At 56.5% G+C, this 22,251-nt stretch overlaps 1 protein-coding gene and 1 pseudogene across 1 annotated transcript; both read left to right on the top strand.

Annotated features, from left to right (window-relative positions):
* Window positions 1–13,031, top strand: part of LOC137772307 (serine/threonine-protein kinase TAO2-like) — a 39,129-nt pseudogene extending 26,098 nt beyond the window's left edge.
* On the top strand, window positions 9,697–17,900 carry LOC137772323 (mas-related G-protein coupled receptor member F). The gene is made up of 3 exons (XM_068556181.1): window positions 9,697–9,890; window positions 13,004–13,117; window positions 16,085–17,900. Exons 2-3 carry the CDS (start codon window positions 13,070–13,072, stop codon window positions 17,066–17,068), a joined length of 1,032 nt encoding a protein of 343 aa, XP_068412282.1. The 5' UTR covers window positions 9,697–9,890; window positions 13,004–13,069; the 3' UTR covers window positions 17,069–17,900.
* The last annotated feature ends 4,351 nt before the right edge of the window (window positions 17,901–22,251 follow it).

Raw genomic sequence — 22,251 nt, 5'->3', positions numbered from 1 at the left:
GGATGGGTGTTAACTCTTCTCTAAATATTTGATAGAATTCACCTGTGAAGCCATCTGGTCCTGGACTTTTGTTTGTTGGAAGATTTTGAATCACAGTTTCAATTTCATTACTTGTGATTGGTCTGTTCATATTTTCTATTTCTTCCTGGTTCAGTCTTGGAAGGTTATACCTTTCTAAGAATTTGTCCATTTCTTCCAGGTTGTCCATTTTATTGGCATAGAGTTGCTTGTAGTAGTCTCCTAGGATGCTTTGTATTTTTGTGCTGTCTGTTGTAACTTCTCCTTTTTCATTTCTAATTTTATTGATTTGAGTCCTCTCCCTCTTTTTCTTGATGAGTCTGGCTAATGGTTTATCAATTTTGTTTATCTTCTCAAAGAACCAGCTTTTAGTTTTATTGATCTTTGCTATCGCTTTCTTTGTTTCTATTTCATTTATTTCTGCTCTGATCTTTATGATTTCTTTCCTTCTGCTAACTTTGGGTTTTGTTTGTTCTTCTTTCTCTAGTTCCTTTAGGTGTAAGGTTAGATTGTTTATTTGAAACTTTTCTTGTTTCTTGAGGTAGGCTTGTATTGCTATAAACTTCCCTCTTAGAACTGCTTTTGCTGCATCCCATAGGTTTTGGATCATTGTGCTTTCATTGTCATTTGTTTCTAGGTATTTTTTTATTTCCCCTTTGATTTCTTCAGTGATCTCTTGGTTATTTAGTAATGTATTGTTTAGCCTCCATTAGTTTGTATTTTTTACAGATTTTTTCCTGTGATTGATATCTAGTCTCATAGTGTTGTGGTTGGAAAAGGTACTTGATACGATTTCAATTTTCTTAAATTTACCAAGGCTTGATTTGTGACCCAAGGTATGATCTATCCTGGAAAATGTTCCATGAGCACTTGAGAAAAATGTGTAATCTGCTGTTTCTGGATGGAATGTCCTATATATATCAATTAAATCTATCTGGTCTATTGTGTCATTTAAAGCTTGTGTTTCCTTATTAATTTTCTGTCTGGATGATCTGTCCATTGGTGTAAGTGAGGTGTTAAAGTCCCCCACTATTATTGTGTTACTGTCGATTTCCTGTTTTAGAGCTGTTAGCAGTTGCTTTATGTATTGAGGTGCTCCTATACTGGGTGCATATATATTTATGTTTATTTTTATTTTTTAAAATGTATTTATTTTTGGCTGTGTTGGGTCTTCGTTTCTGTACGAGGGCTTTCTGTAGTTGCAGCAAGCGGGGGCCACTCTTCAACGCGGTGCGCGGGCCTCTCACTATCGCGGCCTCTCTTGTTGCGGAGCACAGGCTCCAGACGTGCAGGCTCAGTAGTTGTGGCTCACGGGCCTAGTTGCTCCGCGGCATGTGGGATCTTCCCAGACCAGGGCTCGAACCCGTGTCCCCTGCATTGGCAGGCAGATTCTCAACTACTGCGCCACCAGGGAAGCCCTATATTTATAATTGTTATATCTTTTTCTTGGATTGATCCCTTGATCATTACATAGTGTCCTTCCTTGTCTCTTGTAACATTCTTTATTTTAAAGTCTATTTTATCTGATATGAGTATTGCTACTCCAGCTTTCTTTTGATTTCCATTTGCACGGAATATCTTTTTCCATCCCCTCACTTTCAGTCTGTATGTGTCTCTAGGTCTGAAGTGGGTCTCTCTGGGTTTTATCTTGTTCCTTCATCTGGTACATAGCCCTCTCCCTTCTCATCTTGTCTATCTTTCTGTGAATGTGGTTTTTGTTCCACAGGCTGCAGGACTGTAGTTCTTCTTGCTTCTGCTGTCTGCCCTCTGGTGGATGAGGCTATCTAAGAGGCTTGTGCAAGTTTCCTGATGGGAGGGACTGGTGGTGGGTAGAGCTGGGTGTTGCTCTGTGGGCAGAGCTCAGTAAAACTTTAATCCGCTTGTCTGATGATGGGTGGGGCTGGGTTCCCTCCCTGTTGGTTGTGTGGCCTGAGGCGACCCAACACTGGAGCCTCCCCAGCTCTCTGGTGGGGCTAATGGCAGACTCTGGGAGGGCTCACCCCAAGGAGTACTTCCCAGAACGTCTGTTGCCAGTTTCCTTGTCCTCACGGTGAGACACAGCCACCCCCTGCCTCTGCAGGACACCCTCCAACACTATCAGGTAGGTCTGCTTCAGTCTCCTATGGGATCACTGCTCCTTCCCCTGAGTCCCAATGCGCACACTATTTTGTGTGTGCCCTCCAAGAGTGGAGTCTCTGTTTCCCCCAGTCCTTTTGAAGTCCTGCAATCACATCCCTCTAGCCTTCAAAGTCTGATTCTCTAGGAATTCCTCCTCCCGTTGCCAGACCCCCAGGTTGGGAAGCCTGACGTGGGGCTCAGAACCTTCACTCCAGTGGGTGGACTTCTGTGGTATAAGTGTTCTCCAGTCTGTGAGTCACCCACCCAGCAGTTATGGGATTGATTTTATTGTGATTGCGCCCCTCGTACCATCTCATTGTGGCTTCTCCTTTGTCTTTGGATGTGGGGTATCTTTTTTGGTGAGTTCCAGTGTCTTCCCATCGACGACTGTTCAGCAGTTAGGTGATTCCGGTGCTCTCGCGAGAGGGAGTGAGCGCACGCCCTTCTTCTCTGCCATCTTGAACCAGTCCTCCAAGGCACATTTTTATCTTATGTGTCCACATGCACCCGTGGCAGGCCCAGCGGAAACACAGAACCTAGTGCAACATCACCCCTTGCCTACCTCCCTCCTGTCCCCCCAAATCAGGAGTGGGTTTACACCAGTCTCCCCCCAACAACTGGACTCAGCCTGTCTCTTCCCGCTCAAGCCACCCGCCCTGGGGGACCTGCCTATGTCTTGCAGTTGTCACAATGGCACACTGATGGCGGCTGGGGCGCTGGTAAGCTGAGGACCAGACCTCTCAAAGCCAGGCAGGAGCGAATTCTCAGGATTTTTTTCCTTCCCTGCCTCACTTCTCCATCTTTGTGTAGTGTTTCCTGGGATCATCTCCCAAATAAATGACTTGCAGCCCCCCAAGAAGTTAAGAATAGTTAAAGGGGTGGGGAGTGGGCTGGGCTGGACTCTCTGCCCCCCCACCATGTCCTCTCTGAGTGATACTGGGTCAGCGCTTCCCCAGCTTCTGCCCCGGCACTGGTGGGTGAGTGGCCAGTATCCTGGAAGCTAGTGACTGCTTCTCCCATCCTCTGGTTCCAGGCTTCCAGACTTCCATGGCCCAGCCCCACCCACATTCCTGTATGAAACCCCTTATTTCCCTGATAGTGTGGTGTGTCTGTTTCCTGATCCAACTCAGAGAGAGAGAGAGAGAGACAAAGACAGAGAGAGATGTTGCAGGGGAACCTATAGTTTAAAATAGGGGAAAAGAAGCATATCAACCAGTGCATCTAGTTGGATCCTGATTCACACACACAATCCTGTAAATAAACCAATAAATAAATGAATGTGGACACTGCATATTTGTTGATTTTAAGGAATTATTGTTCATGACTTTTAGAAATGATCATGGTGGACTTCTAAAATGAAAATGTAGCCTTTGAAAAGTTTCCTTATTTTTCAATCCCATGATGAAACAGTCACGGATCAAATGATGTGATAACTGGGATTTGGTCCCAGGATGCAGACGTGGAGGGAAGGGAGCAGGGACGGACCACAGCTGGTGTCAAGGCTGATCGAGGAGTTTAAGGTGGGCAGGGCGGCGGGGCAACGATGCTGGGGTCCCTACGGGCTGAGTGACCCACATTAAGGAGTCTGATGAGTGAGCAGAACGCACAGTGGGACAGTGCAGTGGTCGTGGTGCAGCAAGGAGTCCAGGTGGGAGGTACAACAGGCCCGCACCAGCGTAGCGGCCGTGGGAAGGGAGAGAAGTGGACACGGCTGGAAAATGTCTGGGCAGCAGGAAAGTGAGGAATTGGAAGCTGGGCAGAGAGCCTCAAACTAGGAAGATGGGACACCAGCCAAGGCCCTGCTGCTGGGACATCCCATCTCAGGCGCCAGGAGATGGCTCTGCCCCTGGGCTTGCAGGGGCTGGGGGCCCCGCCCACCTCCCCAGCCTCATCACACACACCCTCCCATTCCTGCCCTCCTACCTCCCTTTCTGTTCTTCTTCTTTTTTTTTAATTTATTTTTTGGCTTCAGTGGGTCTTCATTGCTGTGCGCGGGCTTTCTCTAGTTGTGGCAAGCGGGGGCTACTCTGCATCATGGTGCACGGGCTTCTCATTGCAGTGGCTTCTCTTGTTGTGGAGCACAGGCTTTAGGCATGCAGGCCTCAGTAGTTGCAGCACGCGGGCTCAGTAGTTGCGGCATGCAGGCCCTAGAGTGCCCGGGCTTCAGTAGTTGTGGCATGGGCTCAGTAGTTGTGGCTCACGGGCTGCAGAGCACAGGCTCAGTAGCTGTAGCGTATGGGCTTAGTTGCTCCGCAGCATGTGAGATCCTCCCAGATCAGGGATTGAACCCGTGTCCCCTGCATTGGCAGGTGGATTCTCAACCACTGCACCACCAGAGAAGTCCCCCTTTCTGTTCTTCTAACACACCAAATCCTTTCCTACCTCAGGGCCTTTGCACCTGCTGTTCTTTATCCTGGACTATTCCTGTGAGCTCAGTGGGTATCTGGAGCCTCTCCTTTCCCTCCTCAGGCCTCAGCTCAAGCAGAAAGAGCTTTCAGCCTGGTCTTGCTGAAAAGGCTTATCTACCATTCTTAGTTTTTCTATTGCTGCTGTAACAAATGACCACAACCTTGGTGGCTTAAGACAACACACATTTATTCCCTCTCTTTTCTTTTTTTTTTTCTTTTTTTTTCTTTGTTTTGGCTGCGGTGCGGCCTGCATGTGGGAACTTAGTTCCCCGACCAGGGATCAAACACGTACCCCCTGCAATGGGAGTGCCAGGGAAGTCCCTACACATTTATTCTCTTGTAGTCCTAGAGATCAGAAGCCTAAAATCAAGGTGTAGTCAGGGCTGGAGCCCCTAGGGTACAATCCATTTCCCTGTCTTTTTCAGCTTCTAGAGGATACTGCATCCTTGGCCCACGGCCACTTTTTCACATCCCTCCAACCTCTTTCTTCACTCATCACGTCACCTGACTGATCTCCTGATCATCTTCCATCATCACATCTCACGCTGACCCTCCTGCCTCCCTCTTGTAAGGACCATTGCAATTATACAGGGCCCACCCAGATAACCCTGGATAATCTCTCCTTCTCAGGATCCTTAACTTCAGCACATCTGCAGTCTCTTTTGCCACATAAGTTCCTATAGTCTCAGGATCTGGGGATTAGGATTTCAGCATCTTTAGGGAGCCATTATTCCACCTACATCACACCCTCTCTTCTTCTACCACATAATTTTCTATCACCACACCTGTTCATTATCTTCACTGCACTGATTCCAGTTGGAATTCTTATGTTCATTTGTTTCTATTTATCACCTGTTCTTCTCTTCCTTCATGTCTGATTCCTCCACAATTCTTTCCCCAGCACCAACAGTGTTGGTGTTCAGTAAGTACGTGTGGAATGAAGGTAAGAACGGATGGATAGATGGATGGATGGATGGATGGACGGAGGGATGGATGGTGGATGGATGGATGGATGGATGATGGATGGATGGGTGGTGGATGAATGGATGTTGGATGGATTATGGATAGAAGGATAGATGGATGTAAGATGGATGATGGATGGATGATGCATGGTTGGATGATGGATGGATGAAAGGATGGAGGTAAAATGGATGATGGATGGATGGATGATGGATGATGGATGGATGGATGGATGATGGATGAATGGCTGTTGGATGGATGATGGATGGATGAAAGGATGGATGTAAGATGGATGATGGATGGATGGATGGGTGAGGGATGGATTGATGATGGATGATGGATGAATGGACGGGTGATGGGTGGATGGATGAGGGATGATGGATGAATGGCTGTTGGATGGATGATGGATGGATGATGGATGGATGGATGGATGATGGATGAATGGATGGATGGATGGATGGATGGATGATGGATGGATGGATGATGGATGAATGGCTGTTGGATGGATGATGGATGGAAGGGATGGATGGATGTAAGATGGATGATGGATGGATGGATGATGGATGGATGAAAGGATGGATGTAAAATGGATGATGGATGGATGGATGGGTGAGGGATGGATGGATGATGGATGATGGATGAATGGACGGGTGATGGGTGGATGGATGAGGGATGATGGATGAATGGCTGTTGGATGGATGATGGATGGATGGATGGATGATGGATGAATGGATGGATGGATGGATGGATGGATGATGGATGAATGAATGTTGGATGGATGAAGGATGGATGGATGAAAGATGGATTATGGATGGATGGATACTGGATGGATTGATGGATGGATGATGGATGGATGGATAAATGAACAAATGAATAGTCTTCCACATGCAGGACCAAGGAGAATGTAGGCTTCTGCAGAGATTCCTAAGATGCACATTCCATCACAGATGCTCCGTCCTGGCTGGAGGAGAGGAGGAAGGAGGGAGGAGGTGTCCTACTCACTCTTCCCCATCAGGAAAACCAGCTAGACCTTGGAGAGACCTTTTTAATCTCAAGGGTTGAAACCAAATGGCCTCAGGAATTAACCTGGGAGACCCAGACCATGTACACATTTGCCTTGTCTCCTGGAGGACCTTAGCCAAGCAGAAGAGAAAGAGGTTTTGGACCCTAAAGAACTAGCCTATCACCATAAAAAGGAATGCTGCACTGATATGTGAATTCACAACATGTAAGAACCTTGAAAACTTTATGCTGAGTGAAAGAATCAAGACACAAAAGACCTGTGTGATTCCATTTCTATGAAATGTCCAGAACAGGTAAATCCACAGAGACAGAAATTAGATGAGTAGTGACCAGGGGCTAGGGAGGCTGCTAATGAGTATGGAGTCCTTTTAGGGGGTGAAAACAACATTCTATAATTAGATAGTGGTCATGGTTGCACAACTCTCCGAATACACTGAAACCATTGAATCGTACACTTTTTTTTTTTTTTTTTTTTTTTTGGCCGCACCACGCAGCATGCGGGATCTTCGTTCCCCGACCTGGGATCAAACCCATGTCCACTGCACTGGGAGCACGGAGTCTTAACCACTGGACCACCAGGGAAGTCCCAGTAATTGTGTGTTGAATGAAGGTGCAAAATGGGCGATGTTGTGAGTATGAAATGATCCCATTTATGCAGCCCTGGCTCAGAGGACACAGCAAGAGGCAGATGTAATTGTCATCATCCTTACTGCACTTGTCCCCTGAGCAGAGGGGACAAAGGTCAACAGAGAGGTGAGAACAGGACACAGAGGGCGAGATCCTGGGTCAGGAAGGGCCAATCAGAGCTGCCCACTTGGGGGCCTCATCCAGGCCTCTGCCCTTTCTGCCTCCCCCCGGCCTCATCCAGCCCCCCATTCACTGGTGAAGCATGCCTCCTGCCTCAGGGCCTTTGCTCATGCAGTCTCCTCTGCTGGGGATGCCTTCCTTACCCTTCTCACCTGAGTTGCTCCTGCCCAACTTTCCCCACCGGCTCCCTCATCACCTCCTCCAGGAAGCCGTCTTGATCTCCCTGGCATGCTGGTGCCTTCTGTTCAGCTGTGGTTTTCCACGTGTCTGGGTCACCTGATTCTGGTCTGCCTCCCAGCTTGATGGCAGCTCCGGGAGGGCAGAGACCTCATCTGCCTGTTCATCAGCCCAGGGCACAGGGCGCGGTACCCGGCAGGCGTTCTGCAGTGTGTGCGGGTCTGCCTAGGAGGCTCTGCGCCCTCCCTGCTGGCCCGCAGGGTCCGACTCGGAGCAGCTGGGCAACGAGGGACCACAGGAGGGCCCAGCAGAGGAGGGTCCTGGTCTGCATGCTTGTAGGGGGCCTGGGGTGGGTGTGAGACCAGAGTCCACCTGTGAGGCCCACGGCACTGGACCACTAAAAATAAACTTCCCTTCTCCTAGGAGGGGTGGAGGAGGACCACTGATGGCAGGGTTGTGGCTGTTCAGGGCGTGAGGACAGAACATGAGGGCTGGAAGTGCAGGGACAGTGTCTTACGTGGCCAGCACTGGGCCGGCCCCCTCCAAGTCGCCCTAAGCCTTGTGAAGGGAGAGGGGGAATGAATGACACAGTGCTTCTGGGGTCACAAAGAGCTTTCTTACCTGGGACCTGATTCCTTTCTCACTGCTACTCCGAGAGTCGTTATTTTTCCCACCAGACAGATGAGGAACCGAGTCCCAGGGTCACCCAAGATTGGAGGCAGCCATGGGAGCCATGTCCCTTCAGAAGCCTGGCCTCCAGGCCGGAGGACAGTGGGTGGCAATGGGCGCAGCAAACCCACGCAAAGAATGGCTTTCCCATTTACAAGCACCTCTCATTAGCTTTGAAAGAAACAGATTTCCATACCAAATAAGGCGGTGGACTTCAGAGCCGCTGCCCACTTCACGCAATTCCTTTTAAGAGTCCAGATGCAATTACACTTGGAACTTGCCTGGACTGGCCTCCCCCGGCCTCCCCACGTAAACAAGCAGCCCAGCTGGGCCCCAGCTGGCCGGCCTGGGAGAGGAGGGGAGGGTCCCCACCTCTGCCTGCTGCCAGCCCAGCCTCGGGCGTGGCCGTGACCTTCAGCATCCTCAAGCCCTCCCCCAACCCCTCCCTAAAAAACAAAGGCCCCAGGAGGCCAGCCGGACCCAGCAGGGAACAATCTGATCCCCTTCTGAGGTTCGCAGGTGGCCAGGGACCTCGAGCTCCTCCCGGCACAGGAGGGCTGCAGCTCCAGGGCAGGTGCAGGGGAAGCTCTATTTCTGGCTTCTCTTTAAGATGCCCACAGAGGCACCCCCCCAACCCCAATCTGGGCATCATGTGCTCCCACAGGGAAAACATTGCTCAGAATTCCCTCAGGCTCCCTGGGCCATGAGAAAGTTGGTCCAGGGCAGGGAGCTTTCCCTGGTGGCTCCTGGGAAGCCACTCCTCACCACCCCCGTCCTCACGGCCACCCCTCTGGCCCCTGCACCGCCCCCCAGGCTTTGGCTCGGAGCCCCAGGACCCTGTGGGGACTCGCCGGGGTTGGGGGAGGCTGACTCATCCTCGCGCTGAGCGGCGCACACACAGCCCGCCAATTTCCCCGCTCGGGCCAGGCCCCAGGCGAGCGCTGTGATTTTCCACTTGCGCCATCTGACTGCTATTAGGGCTGGGGAAAAGGGAATTCCTGGCTCCAGAAGCCCGCAAGGGACCCTGGGCAGATTCCGGGGTGGAAGGGGGCGCGGGGTACCAGCTGGGTGGCACCGCTGTCCGGCCACCCGTTCTGCCCTCCAAAGTGCCTGCACCACCCCCTCACTGGAGCCCTCACTCTGCCGCCTCCAGGCTTCTCCATAACAGCCCCTGGGTACAATTAAAAAAACAGGTGGGGATGCGCCCCTCCCAGGCCTCCGCGCCCCGAAGTGCCCAGTGGGGGCCGAGGGAAAGCAACGGGCAGGTGGACAGCCTGACACTCCCTCTCCCGGGCACTGGGCAGCCCCGCGGAGCCGCAGATTCACAGCCGGACTCGGGCCGCAGTGCTCGGGCCAACATGACGTCATCAGGCGGAGAGCTGAGTTCCCAGCGGGGCTCCGGGGGGGGCTCCTGAGCGGGGCATTCCTTCCCAAAGCCTCATCCCGGCTCAGCCCCTCCCCCTCCTCTTCCCCGTCCCCGCCCCCCTCCTGCCGGGCCTGGAATTGGGCTTGGGGCGGGTTCCACCGCCAAAGCCGTCTCCTCCAGCAGGCAGGCGAGGGCTCTCCTCCACCCTGAGCTCGCGTTTCCTGAGGCTCCGGGCAGTGCTCTGCGCTGGCCTGCTGCCCTGCTGGTGGGTGACCAGAGGTGGGCATCACGGGAAGAGCCCTCCACGAAGGGGCAGCCTCTGAGGATCAGGCCAGCAGCTGCAGGTAGCTCCACGGCGCCCAGGGCCCAGGGGAGGGCGTCCCGCGAGCCGGGGCTGCAGGGTGAAAGCCGGGCAGGGAAGGATTGGAAGGCAGGCACCCTCGAGGCTGGCAGCCCCCGGAAATCACATGGCCCCAAGCAGGAGCTTGGGACCGCAGAGCAGCGCTCTCCCCGCCACAGGAGCCCTCCCGAGGCCCCAGAGTCCCAGGGTCACCGGGCCGCTTTGAGAGTCCCCCTCCTGTGTGGCAGGCCCGGGCACCCTGGTGATTGCTCACCCCCCAGCTGTCCTCTGCTTCCAGCTCCTGCTCTGTCCTCCTGTGGGTGGGGGCTCCCCCTCTACCCCTCCCCACCCTCGCCAGCCCTCCAGGCGTGCTTTCTGGAAGGGCAGGAAGGGGAACACCCAGCAGGCAGCATCCCAAGTGCAACGGCTCCCAGCGCCGTCACGCACGCTGAGTGCACCCCCTCCTTCCACGGGGCCGAGCTCCGGCGGCTTGGGGCCAGCCCTGGGACGGACACCGAGGGGTCAGCCTCGGCAGCCTCCGGAGGCTGGGTGGCTGCGTCCCACCTCCTCCCCGGTGTGCGGTGCCCGGTGGGGTGCTGGCGTTGGGCGAAGGCTGTCCATGAGACATTTTGAAAGGTGTCCCCCGTGTCTGGGGGGGAATGACAGCCACAAGCCCACCCCGTGGCCAGTGCTCTCCGATCCAGCCCAGGTGGCAGCCCCGGGACAAGGAGAGGGGCTGGGAAGACCGACGGGAGAATTGGAGTCTGACGGTTCCCACCAAGGCCTCTTGGTGTAAAGTCCTGTCTAGCGGGGACCCAGGTGGGTTTGGAGCTGGGCGTGGTGGGTGGCAGTGAAAGATGAGGAGCTTCCTGAGGCCGGGGCCGACAGGTGGCTGGGGGCCCATTCTCGGTCTTGTGCTTTGAGGGGAGGGTCAGCAGTGAGCTGAGCTGGCAGATTTTTTTGTCTGCTTTAGCCCAAGATAGTCCTGTCATACGCCAGATCCTGACATGAGGGGCACACACGCTCACACACACTCACACGCACTCACGTACGTCCCATACACATGTCACACACACGTCTTTCTATGGCCCACGTGGGGTCCAACTTGGCTTCCAGATCTCTCTGCACGGAAGTGCAGTAGCTTTTCAGATGGCCCGTGACAGGACAGCGAGGGCTCAGACACACAGGGACACCCACAGCTCGAATCAACCACTACATGCCCAGCCCCAGTCGGATCTCATGGGCAGGCCCCAGCCAGCTGTCCTGGGGGCATGTGTGTCCTTGGGGGTCTAGCCTGGCAGAGGTGAACGGAAGAGGCTCTCAGAGTCAGGACATTCCTGGGGGCCAAGCCTGGGGCCCAGACCTAGGGGTGATGTGTGTCTGGAAGGGCGACCAAGAAGAGCGAGAACAGTGCAGGAGGAGGAGGAGAGTGGAAGGGGGAGTACCCCAGGCCAGGAAGGGTGAGGGCGAGGCAGGCAGTTTGGGGGTTGCAGGCACCCGGAGAGCTTGGACAAGCCCCAGAGTGTGGAGAAGCATGAGGTGTGTCCGTGGCAATGGGGACAGTGGCCCAACTAGAGTCAAGACTGTCACGGGGGAGGGGTGGGAGGTACACAGTAATATGCACATCTCCTAGCCCCCCCGCTGTCTGCAAACCCACACTGCACACGCCTCACGAGTTGGCTCACTTGTTCTCACGCATAAGGGCCTCCCCCCGCCCCACGCACAGCCACCTGGGGCCCCGGCGCGAGCCCCACGCCCTGCGGGGCTGCGGTCCGGGGCCGCGCCGTCCGCGCCCCCGGCTCCGCCCGCTGCCCCTCCGGGCGGCCCTGTGCCGCGGGCTCCGGGGGGCCGAGGGTTAAAGAGGGGCGGGCAGCTCGCGGGGACCGCCTTCCCGCGCAGCCAATGACCGGCGCCTGCCCGGCCCCGCCCTCCCGGCCAGGGGCTGAGGGGCGCGCGCGTGGCGGCCTAGGATGGAATTACGGGGGAGTCAGGAGGAGGAGGGGCAAGGCAGCCTGCAGCCAGGCTGTGCCCCCGCAAGGCTCCTCCTCCGCTGACAGCCTCAGTTTCCCGCCTGCACAGTGGGAGGGATGGGTGCTTGCGGGCCGGGGCCGAGGTCAGGTTGGGGGACCGGAGTCAATTCGAGGAGTGCACCCGGGGCGGGCGGACCAATGAGCTCTGCCGGAGGAGGGCGGACAGGTCTCAGGCAGGGACGCCCCCTCCCCGGCCTGTCACTACTTCTCCCAGGCCTCCAACCTGCAGTCCTGGCCGAGTCCAGCTGCCCCTGCTCCAGCCTGGAGCCGGGGCCGCCATAGCCGACTCGAGGCTGGTGCCGCCTCCAGCCCTCCTGTCTCTGCAGCCGCTCTGGTCCTGCAGGTACACAGATCTGCAAAGCTGCAGTGTGTGCGGCGGTTATGGGGTGCGCCCTGGGCAGGTGACCTCACCTCCCTGCCCTCATCATAGGGGAGTGACTACACCTGCCTCGTAGCTGGTACCCAGGACCACACAGGAGGAGGGGGTGTAAGCGAGCAGGCACTCACTGACCCGGGGTTGATGGTGGTGACAGCAATGCCGATGTTGATGCGCGGGGTGCCCTGCCTTCCAGGCGTGTGTAGGGGAAAGACCAGACACCTTAATACGTTACAAACACAAGGCCCAGGCAAAAGTCTCCTCCTCCAGGAAGCCTCCTTGCGGGAAATGATCTTTCCTCCCCCACTCTCCGGTCTGGGACTGAACCCCTGTCCCACCCCTGGCTGGACACAAAGGTGGTGTCCAAGAAACGTGTGCAGGTAAATAAAATATATCTCCAGAAGCCATCTGGCTCCAGAAGTCTCAGAACAAGCGGGGAAGGAGAGGGGCTTCTTCCCCAGGAGGTGTCCCTAGGGTGTCAGCAGTGGGGTGAATGAGGGCCCCGGAGAAGGAGGGAGTGGTGCACACAGACGCCACCTGCTCTGGACTCAGCAGGAAGCCCGGTGCCTCCCACAAGGCCCTGCCTCTAAGGCGGCCAGGGGCTGGCTCATCAGCCTGCCCTCCAAGGGGAGAGCCCTGCGGGCCTGGGGAGGGGTCTGCGAGGGAGGGGAGAACACTGCCGCCCTGATGTGACTCTTTCTGCCTGGCCAGGTGGGTTGTGCACGCTGGTGAGCTGTGAGGGGAGCCGTAAGGAATCTGGACTCACCAGGCCTGGGGATGGCTGGAAACTGCTCCTGGGAGGCCCATCCCACCAACAGGAACAAGGCAAGTGCCACCATCGGCTCCCGAAAGAGGGGGCTCCCCGACCCGGGTCTGCAGGATGGTGTGGTGGGAGGGGGCAGACCCTGCCCAGCATCCCCTTCTCACACACACTCTGCCGCCCAGGACCCATCCTCTAGCTCGGGACAGACAGGCGGGCAGCAGGGCCCCTCTGGGCCACGTGGCCTGGCACTGGTTACCGGTCACCTCGGATCCCCAGTGTCATCACCGGACGCCCCCGAATCCCATCCTGTGCAGACCTTGGGGCATCTGTTACCAATCTCCAGAGGCCTTGTCATCTCTACCCTGGGGAGATGGGGCGGTCAGCTATTTCCCATGGCCAGGCCCTGCCAGGAGGCCCTGCGAGGCTGGCTCCAAGGGGGCCCTGGTGTCACGTGCTCCGTGGGGCTCTGGGCCACCCTGCCAGCGTCGCCCAAGGCCAGGGTCCGTTAGTCCCAGTTTACCACTTGCCTCCAGGCACTAGCCATGGCTGAGACTCTGACGACCCATCAGGCTGACCCACCCCTTCTGCCCTCCCCCCTCCTGCCCCCTACTTCTCTGAGGCCTTTGCAAACCCTGGAATTCCCTCCTGAATCCCGGGAAAAACCCTCTCAAGTTGGAAGGGCCCCCTGAGTTTACCAAGTGCAACCTTTGAGGAAACTGAAGCTCACGCCAGTGTAGTAGCTTGACAGCGGTGAGTCCGGTGGTCGGGGCAGAGCCAGGACCCCAGCCCCCGGCATTTCCCCACCATGCCTGCAGCCCTGATGGTGACCACTACGAGACGGCAGCCACAGGAGACAGAGAAGGAACTGGCTTGGGAGTCCCCAGAAATCCCCGGAGAAAAGGCAGAGCCCAGGGAGGGCACCAGACTCCAGAGCAGGCATTTCACAAGGTGCTGTGTGGCCGGGATGGCAGCCACACGTCCAGTGACTCCCCGGCCCTCCCGCTCTGACTCTGAGGGGAGGATGGCAGACTTCTTCCAGCCTGCGAGAGGCACGGAGGGATCTGACCTGGCAGATGCAGCCCCTGCCACCCAGTTCCCTCCGGCGCTAGAGCTGGTCCTCCATGGACTTGTTTAGGCACTGGGTCTGCTCCCCAGCTGAGAAGAGGAAAGGCTGAGTAAAGAGTGAGCTAAGGGGTTCGAGAGCTGACAGACAGACAGACAGACGTGGGGTCAATAAATATATTTAGAGGATGCCGGGTCGTGACCGGGACCCCCATGCCCTGACCTCCCGGAGTTTCCCCAAAGTTTGCCGGCACACACCAGTCCCTGCTTGCAGGGTCCCCTTGACCGGAGCCAGGCCAGAGGTCCCTCCCTTTGTTATGGGGTGTCAGGCCCAGAGAGCAGTCTTTCGGGACCCAGCTTTCTGCCGGAGCTGGCGCCCATCTGGAAAGTGGCAGAATAGTCCTACCTCAAGAACCTTCTGGTTTGTTTTTCAGTTTTGTTTTGGGTTTTGGAGGGAGAGTCATGAGCAATGGGTACTGACGCCCGGCCTTAGATTAGGGGGAGGTTCAGGCTCTGTGGGAAAGAGTGCCGGGATGGATTAGTGATGTCTGCCGGGGTGTGGGCAGGGCAGTGACAGTGCTCTGGGCAGCCTCGGCCACTGGGGATGAGAGGTCAAAATCCGCAGCCTGAGAACCGAATCCAGCTTGTCGATGTGTTATGTTTGGCCCACACCGTGTTTTTGAAATGTGAACATTTAGAGATCAGGATAGTTTACATTACCATCTCGAGTTCTGGCTTCTCTGGGGAGAGAGAAAAGGATGATCAGCCACTCAGCCCGCCGGTCCCACTGGCGCCCACCGGCCGGAGCAGGGCACCGCCGACTTGCTCAGGACGGGTGCCCTCCGGTTTGCAACTGCCCCCCCACCACTTGCCAGCTTCTTGCACATGACCCACGTTCATGCATTTAGATGCCAGCCCAGACCCTGCAGGCAAGACTGGCATTTAGCCAGATGGACTCTCACAGCCAGACCAATTGTCAAAATACACAGCTCTATAAATAGCCACTGCCTCAAGTGTCTCGCCCTCTAGGGACCCCCTTGGGCCAGATCCAGATCCCTCATGGTCCAGAAACCCAGAGTCTCACCCTGGCCCAGCAGGGAACCACCTCTGATTCCCCAGGTCTCTCTGATTCCACTATAGGTCAGGGTCCACTTTGGTTTTGTTTTGGTAACTTACAAGTGATTTTGTTTTTTTAAATAAATATTTTCGTGTTTCAGTGTGAAAAATTGCAAGTTTTGTAAATTTGCATACACCTTCACCGATTCATTAATTGTTAGCCTGTTGCCACATGTGCTTTCTCTCTAGTATCTCTTTTTTTTTTAAATAAATCTTGATAGATACTTTCTTTCCCAGAGCTACTTGAAAGTAAATTGCAGACACCAAACCCCTTTGCACCCAAACAGTTTGTATCTTCTAAGAACGAGGACACTCCCATACATAGCCACGGTGCATTTTCCTATTCAGAAAGTGTAACACTGCTACAATACATAGTCCACGTTCACATTTCCCAGTCATCCCCCTAATAGCCTCTATAGTGATGGTTAGATCCACTCTGCAATCCAGGCTTACAGCCCTGCATTAATTGGTCATGTCTCTTTAGTTTCCTTCAATATGGAAAGCTTCCTCAGTTTTTCTTTATCTTGCACAACATGTACATTTTCTGGCCGGTGGACCACCAGGTGCCTTTATGAGGGACCGATTATTTTCACCATTTTTACTATCACTCCTGTAGGCTGCCAGCTCCAGACTCTGGGGCACAGAGTGGCAGCACTATGTCAGATCAAGGGTGTCTTCTGCTCCAGTTGGAGCCCATTCATTGCTCCAGAGCCACGTCTGTAATCAGGACCAACACACCTGGGCTCAGGTGCAGGTTTGGGGGTGGAGCCCAGCACACCTGGATGCAGGTGCAGGTTTGGGGATGGAGCCCAGCCAGCATCACCGCGTGTCTCCCCTCCACGCCTGCGCAGATGTGTCCGGGAGTGAGCGAGGCCCCGGAGCTCTACAGCCGCGGCTTCCTGACCATTGAGCAGATCACCATGCTGCCGCCGCCAGCCGTCATGAACTACATCTTCCTGCTTCTCTGTCTGTGCGGCCTGGTGGGCAACGGGCTGGTCCTCTGGTTTTTCGGCTTCTCCATCAAGAGGAGCCCCTTCTCCACCTACTTTCTGCACTTGGCCGGCGCGGACGTCGGCTACCTCTTTAGCAAGGCCGTGTTCTCCATCCTGAACACGGGGGGCTTCCTGGGCTCGTTTGCCGACTACGTCCGCGCGGTGTCCCGGATCCTGGGGCTCTGCATGTTCGTCACCAGCGTGAGCCTCCTGCCAGCCATCAGCTCAGAGCGCTGCCTGTCGGTCATCTTTCCCTCTTGGTTCTGGCGCCGTCGGCCCAAGCGCCTGTCGGCCGTGGTGTGCTCCGTGCTCTGGACCCTGTCGCTGCTGGTCACCAGCATACACAACTACTTCTGCATGTTCCTGGGCCGCCAGGCGCCCGGGACGGGCTGCAGGCACATGGACGCCTTCCTGGGCATCCTGTTCTTCCTGGTCTTCTGTCCGCTCATGGTGCTGCCCTGCCTGGCGCTCATCCTGCACGTGGAATGCCGGGCCCGGCGGCGCCAGCGCTCGGCCAAGCTCAACCACGTCATCCTGGCCATGGTCTCGGTTTTCCTCGTGTCCTCCATCTACTTGGGGATCGACTGGTTCCTCTTCTGGGTCTTCCAGATCCCGGCCCCCTTCCCCGAGTACGTCACCGACCTGTGTATCTGCATCAACAGCAGCGCCAAGCCTGTCGTCTACTTCCTGGCCGGCAGGGACAAGTCACAGCGGCTGTGGGAGCCCCTCAGGGTGGTCTTCCAGCGGGCCCTGCGAGACGGGGCCGAGCCGGGGGAGGCGGGGGGCAGCACACCCAACACGGTCACCATGGAGATGCAGTGCTCCTCGGGGAATGCCTCGTGAGAGGCCAGCACCTGGAGGGGAGGCGGGGGCCAGCTGGAGTGGCCTCCAGAGACCCTTCGCGGAGGGACAGGATCTGGGCAGCAGCCCTGGGGCCCGAGCGCAAGGAGAAAACTCTGCTCCCCGTCCGCGTGCCGCCGTCTCCCGGGGCCGAGGCTCTGGGGGTGGCCGGCAGACAGAAGAGCCACTTCCAAACAGACCCCGTGGCCTCACCAGGCTCCCCCCAGCTACACCTCCTTCCATGACCCACTGTGCAGAAGTTGCCCCTGGGCGGTGGGCCAGGTGTGGGGCTCCTCTCCGCCCCAGGATGGCCAGGAAAGGAGAGGAGGGGGTCACGCAGCCCATCCACCTCCTGCCCCATCAGCCAGCCCATCGCCCGTCGGGGCCAGCAGCTTTGTCCTGCTGTTGGGACACCTGCTCTCTCCTTTCTGCCCGGTCAGGGCAACACTGTGAGCAGACCTCCAGGAAAGAGTGCCACCTGGGAGACGCTTCTCCTTAACCCGCCTGGGGGCCCAGTCTTTCTGCACATGACGTCCCCCTTGGTGGCCGAAATGGGGGAGCCTCTGGCACGGCGAGAGCCTGGATGCAGGAAAGACCGCGTCGGCTGGCTTGAGTGTCTCGCTCTCGTCTCTGACTCCATGCCAGCCGGCGTGTCTGGGCTGCCGTCCGCCCGGTCTGAGGGGCTCCGGAAGGCCGTCCAGGCAGTCTCTGGGCCATAGCCCCACCCAGAAGTGGGCACTGGCTCTAGCTGGCCACCTCAGCCACCTACAAGCACGGTGGCCCAGTTTGATGAAAGATAACACATGTATATCAATAAACGTTTTCTATCTTGCAACGAGGAAGGCTTCCTGCCCTCTGTGCTGTCTGTGATCTTGTTCCCACAGGGAGGATCCCAGTGGCATCCAAAGCCCAGATGGGCAGCCTTTCCACGCCGCCCTCTGTGCTGTCTGTGATCTTGTTCCCACAGGGAGGATCCCAGTGGCATCCAAAGCCCAGATGGGCAGCCTTTCCACGCCGCCCCCCGTGCAGCCCGCGCTGTACCCCAGCTCCCGTGCCGCCTCTCCCGGCTGGCCGGTCTACACACCCGGCGTGCTCCCTCTCCTGGTAGGGTGTCCACTCCTCTGCCGGAGGGAGCTTGGTCCCCACGCTACCCTCTGTTGGCTAACCCCCATGCACTTTTCACCCACCCAGGGCCCCCCCCGGCTCCCCCTGGGAACCTTAGTTTTCATCACACCTACTGGGTTCTAGGCTCTCTGCTGGCTACTAATACAGTCCCTGCCCAAGAAGAACACAGTGTGCGGGCTTCCCTGGTGGCGCAGTGGTTGAGAATCCGCCTGCCAATGCAGGGGACACGGGTTCGAGCCCTGGTCCGGGAAGATCCCACATGCCGCAGAGCAACTAAGCCCGTGCGCCACAACTACTGAGCTTGCGCTCTAGAGACCGCGAGCCACAACTACTGAGCCCTCGAGCCACAGCTACTGAAGCCCGCGCGCCTAGAGCCCGTGCTCCACAAGAGAAGCCACCGCCATGAGAAGCCCGCGCACCGCAACGAAGAGTGGCCCCCGCTCGCCGCAACTAGAGAAAGCTCGCGTGTAGCAATGAAGGCCCAACACAGCCAAAAATAAATAAATAAATAAGTTTAAATAATAATAATAAAAAAAGAACACAGTGTGTCCACACAGAGACCCGCGGGGTGGCTGCTGCATCCTCGGCAATACTGCACCCCCTGCCCCATCCAGAACTCTCTGTCCTAAGCTCTCTGAGGCAGGGCTGGCGTCCCTGTGCCTGGCACCTCCCGAGCCCCCAGCAACAGGCTGAAGCCCCTCCCAGGAGACAGCCTCCACTAGAGCCGGGCCGGACGGCTCCCTGACCAGCCCCTTGCCTCCGGCAGCCCCAGGAACAGGCCCGTCTTGGGCTCCTTGTGTCCAGCCTGGGACCCCAGCCACTTTGGGGGAAGATCTGGGAAAACTGCTCACTGCATAGGCCCGGGGAGAGACCAGGGCAGGGGCGTCCGGGGTCCAGGGCAGGAGCAGGGCGCCCCTCTTCTGTGGAGAGCCAGGAGATGGCGGGGCGGGCAGGGAGGCTGACGGAGGGAACTGCCCGTCCAGGAGGCAGTACCGCCTGGTGGCTGGCATTCTCTGCCCTGCCCTGGTGATCCCGGAGAAGGGCTGCAGCACCGCCCTCGGGCCGGCTGGCCCCCAAGTGCGTTGCCCTGACGACCAGCCCCCCGCAGCCCGGCTCCCTTTTCTCCCAGCCCCAGCCGCCACTCCAGCGAGGCCACCGCTCTGTGTGGTCCAGTGACGAAGTTTCCAGGAGCTTCGGGTGATGAAGCGGGGGTGCCCACCCGCCCCTTTCCCAGCCCCTGGGGTGCACCCTCCCCAGCCTCTCCTCCACACACCAGTCAGAGAATCCCGGGAGAGCAGAGCTGGAGGCCACCACAGCTGACGCTTCTGGGGACTCAGGGAAACCAGGTGGGGTCCTGACGACGTGCGTCAGGAGGTGGGGTCGGGACCGTCGGCTGGAAAGCTCCCAGTGGCGCAGGCCTCCACGCCTCCCAGGCCTGCAGGTGCCCCAGGGGGCCGTGCAGGGCCTGGTTCCTCGGGGAGCAATGCATCCCAGCCCCTGGGGTTCCCCTCTTCCTCAGGAGCCCCGAGCCCCCCGTGGGAGCTGCCCCCCACCCGGGAGCTCGACGGCGCCTTCCTGCCTCTGCCACGGCTCAGAACCCAGGCCCGGTGGGTGGGTGGGCAGCCCTCACCAACTAGCAGGGCCTGGAGGTCAGGACAGGGCTGGGCCTGTGTATGAACGTACACGTGCCCTTGGCAGACGCTAAGCCGAGAAGGGTGGGGAGCGAACTCCAGGAATGGGGGCTCTCCCAGCCCCGGGACCTTTCTCCCTGCAGTCTTGCTAGGGAGTCTTCTCCTTTCTGCCACTCCAGCCCCCGGGAAGCGTCCAGGCACAACCTGCCCACGCCCTGACCACCTCACTTCTGTGCTAGTGGTTCTGTGCTGATGGTGGGGAAAAGGCCCAGATGCCCATAAGCAGAAGCCTCAGGCCCTCGACCACTTTCCTCCTCCCTCCTTTGGTATTTAATTACTGAAGGGGCCACGGAGCCCACTGCAGGGGTGGGGTGATGCGCCTCTGCTATCCCCACCCCCCTAAAACAGCATATCCTGGCCCCCCCGTGGTGACAAAAAGCCTCCTTCTTTCTGGGTGTCTCACAGAGGCAGGAAGTCAAGGGTCCCCAGACATCACAGATTTCCACCCTGAAACTGCCTGGGGCAAGGGGTCTGGCCATTCCGCTTTGACAACTGCTGGTCAACAGGGTCATAGAATTACGATTCGGGGAGTGAAGTCCCGTACCTACCAGGCAGCTTCTAGGTGGCTGACAAAGAAAGAAGACTTGTTCCCCCGTCTCCCCAACAGGATATGAGGGAGGGGAGGGCCACGGGCAGGACAGAGCTCTCCACTTTTTCATACTTCCTGTCACCGCTGTCTCTACAAACGTGAGCAAGTGGGAAAACACACTCTAGGTACACACGGGATACACACGGCCAAATTTGGAAAGCCAGAGCAAGCCTCAGGGAGGCCGGGGACTGCCACCCGTGAGCCGTGGGACCTCGGTCTGCAGTGGCTCAGTGTCCCCACACACTACAGTCAGGGCGCAGGGCGGCCACTGAAGGAGGGACATTCTCGGGAACAGCCAGTGCCAGCGCTGCTGGCCAGGGCAATGACTGTCATTTCTTGAGGACCTACTATGCGCAGTGGGCCCTGGGCTGAGAGTTCCATGTGCGAATCTCATTTGATCTTCAGGACAGGGCTCTGCAGTACAGACTACCAGCGGCCGTGGCGGACACCAGTGCTTACAAATGGCATCCCTCGTCCAAGGTCAGTCCCGCCAGGTGGACGGCCCTGGCTGGAGCCCCAGTCATCAGCAGCCACAGTGGTTTTCTGGTTTCCCTAGAAGCTCAGGCCTCTGACCTCTGTGTTTCCCATCAGCAAAGCACTGGGAGTTGGGGTTCTGGGGTGATGCATGAAGTAGACAGGGCAAGCCCATCGCCGCCCAAGGACACCCTGGACCGGCCTTGCTGGATTACACAGTCAGTAGAGACCAAAGGAGAGGACAGCCCGGTTTTAGGCTGTAGATGTCTGGAATGGATTGGGGGATGGGAAGGGATGCGTGTTCAACAGACGGCACAGTGAACAGCCTGGAAGCTGATGCCTCTTCTGTCTCATCTTCCATCCTAGTAAGAAGAAATGGAATGCCTCTCTGGCATCCGCCCAGCTTTCCTGAATATCCTGCCAGTATGGTTTTGAGATAACTTGGGGTTTATATTCTATGCCAGAATTTTGAAGCCCAAGATCTTTTCTGCACGGCTTGGTTCAGAACCCTCCACGAAGAGGATTCCTCTGTCCAGGGAACCAAAGGCTTCCTTTAGAAGGCGAGACAGAGGGATGGGTCCATTTATGGTCCAGTCCCTCAATGCTTGGGAAGAAGCTTCAGCCCAAGGAAGTGTGCCCTTAAGCAGGTTGGCTACAAGGCTGGGGAGCTCTGCAAATGTATTGCAGAATCTTCCAGAACCAGGACAGCTGAGAACATGAGTACAAAAATATTACATTCTCAGCCAGTGGGGGCTGGAGAGTAGCCAGCAGGGGTTTGGAGAAAACAACAGGACACAGTTCACAAAATTAAAACTCATGGAAAACTCTGCTTCAGTGAGTCAGAATGCCAGCACCAAGTTTCCTGGCAACTCAGGAGAAGGCTTCCCTAATCAGGCAGATTTTTTTTTTTTAATCTTTGTAATTGATTTAATGGCGGTCTAATTGGCATACAATAAGATACATCCATTTAATATGTAGTTCAATGATCTTTGACACATGTGTATATGCTCATGTCATCACCAAATCAATATACAGAATGCTTCCAACCCCCAGAAAAGAACATTTCCATCACCTCCCCCAAAGTTTCCTAGGGCATCCAGCCCATCATCCCGCCTCTGCCCCCACCCTGAGGCAACCACTCATCTCTGCTTTATGCCACTCTAAATTCTAGATTACAGATTAGTTTCATAAGCAGATTTTTTTAATCAGCCAGGACTTTTGGTGACAAGTCACAGAAACCCCAGTTTAATCTAGTTTTGGTGGAGGGGTGGGTGGTATAGGTGGAGCGTGTGCATGTGTTTAAGGGA

The sequence above is a fragment of the Eschrichtius robustus genome, chromosome 11, assembly GCF_028021215.1.
Source record: "Eschrichtius robustus isolate mEscRob2 chromosome 11, mEscRob2.pri, whole genome shotgun sequence".
Classification (NCBI taxonomy): Eukaryota; Metazoa; Chordata; class Mammalia; order Artiodactyla; family Eschrichtiidae; genus Eschrichtius; species Eschrichtius robustus.
Note: the sequence above shows the minus strand (reverse complement) of the source record. Positions and strands in the feature narration are given on the sequence as shown.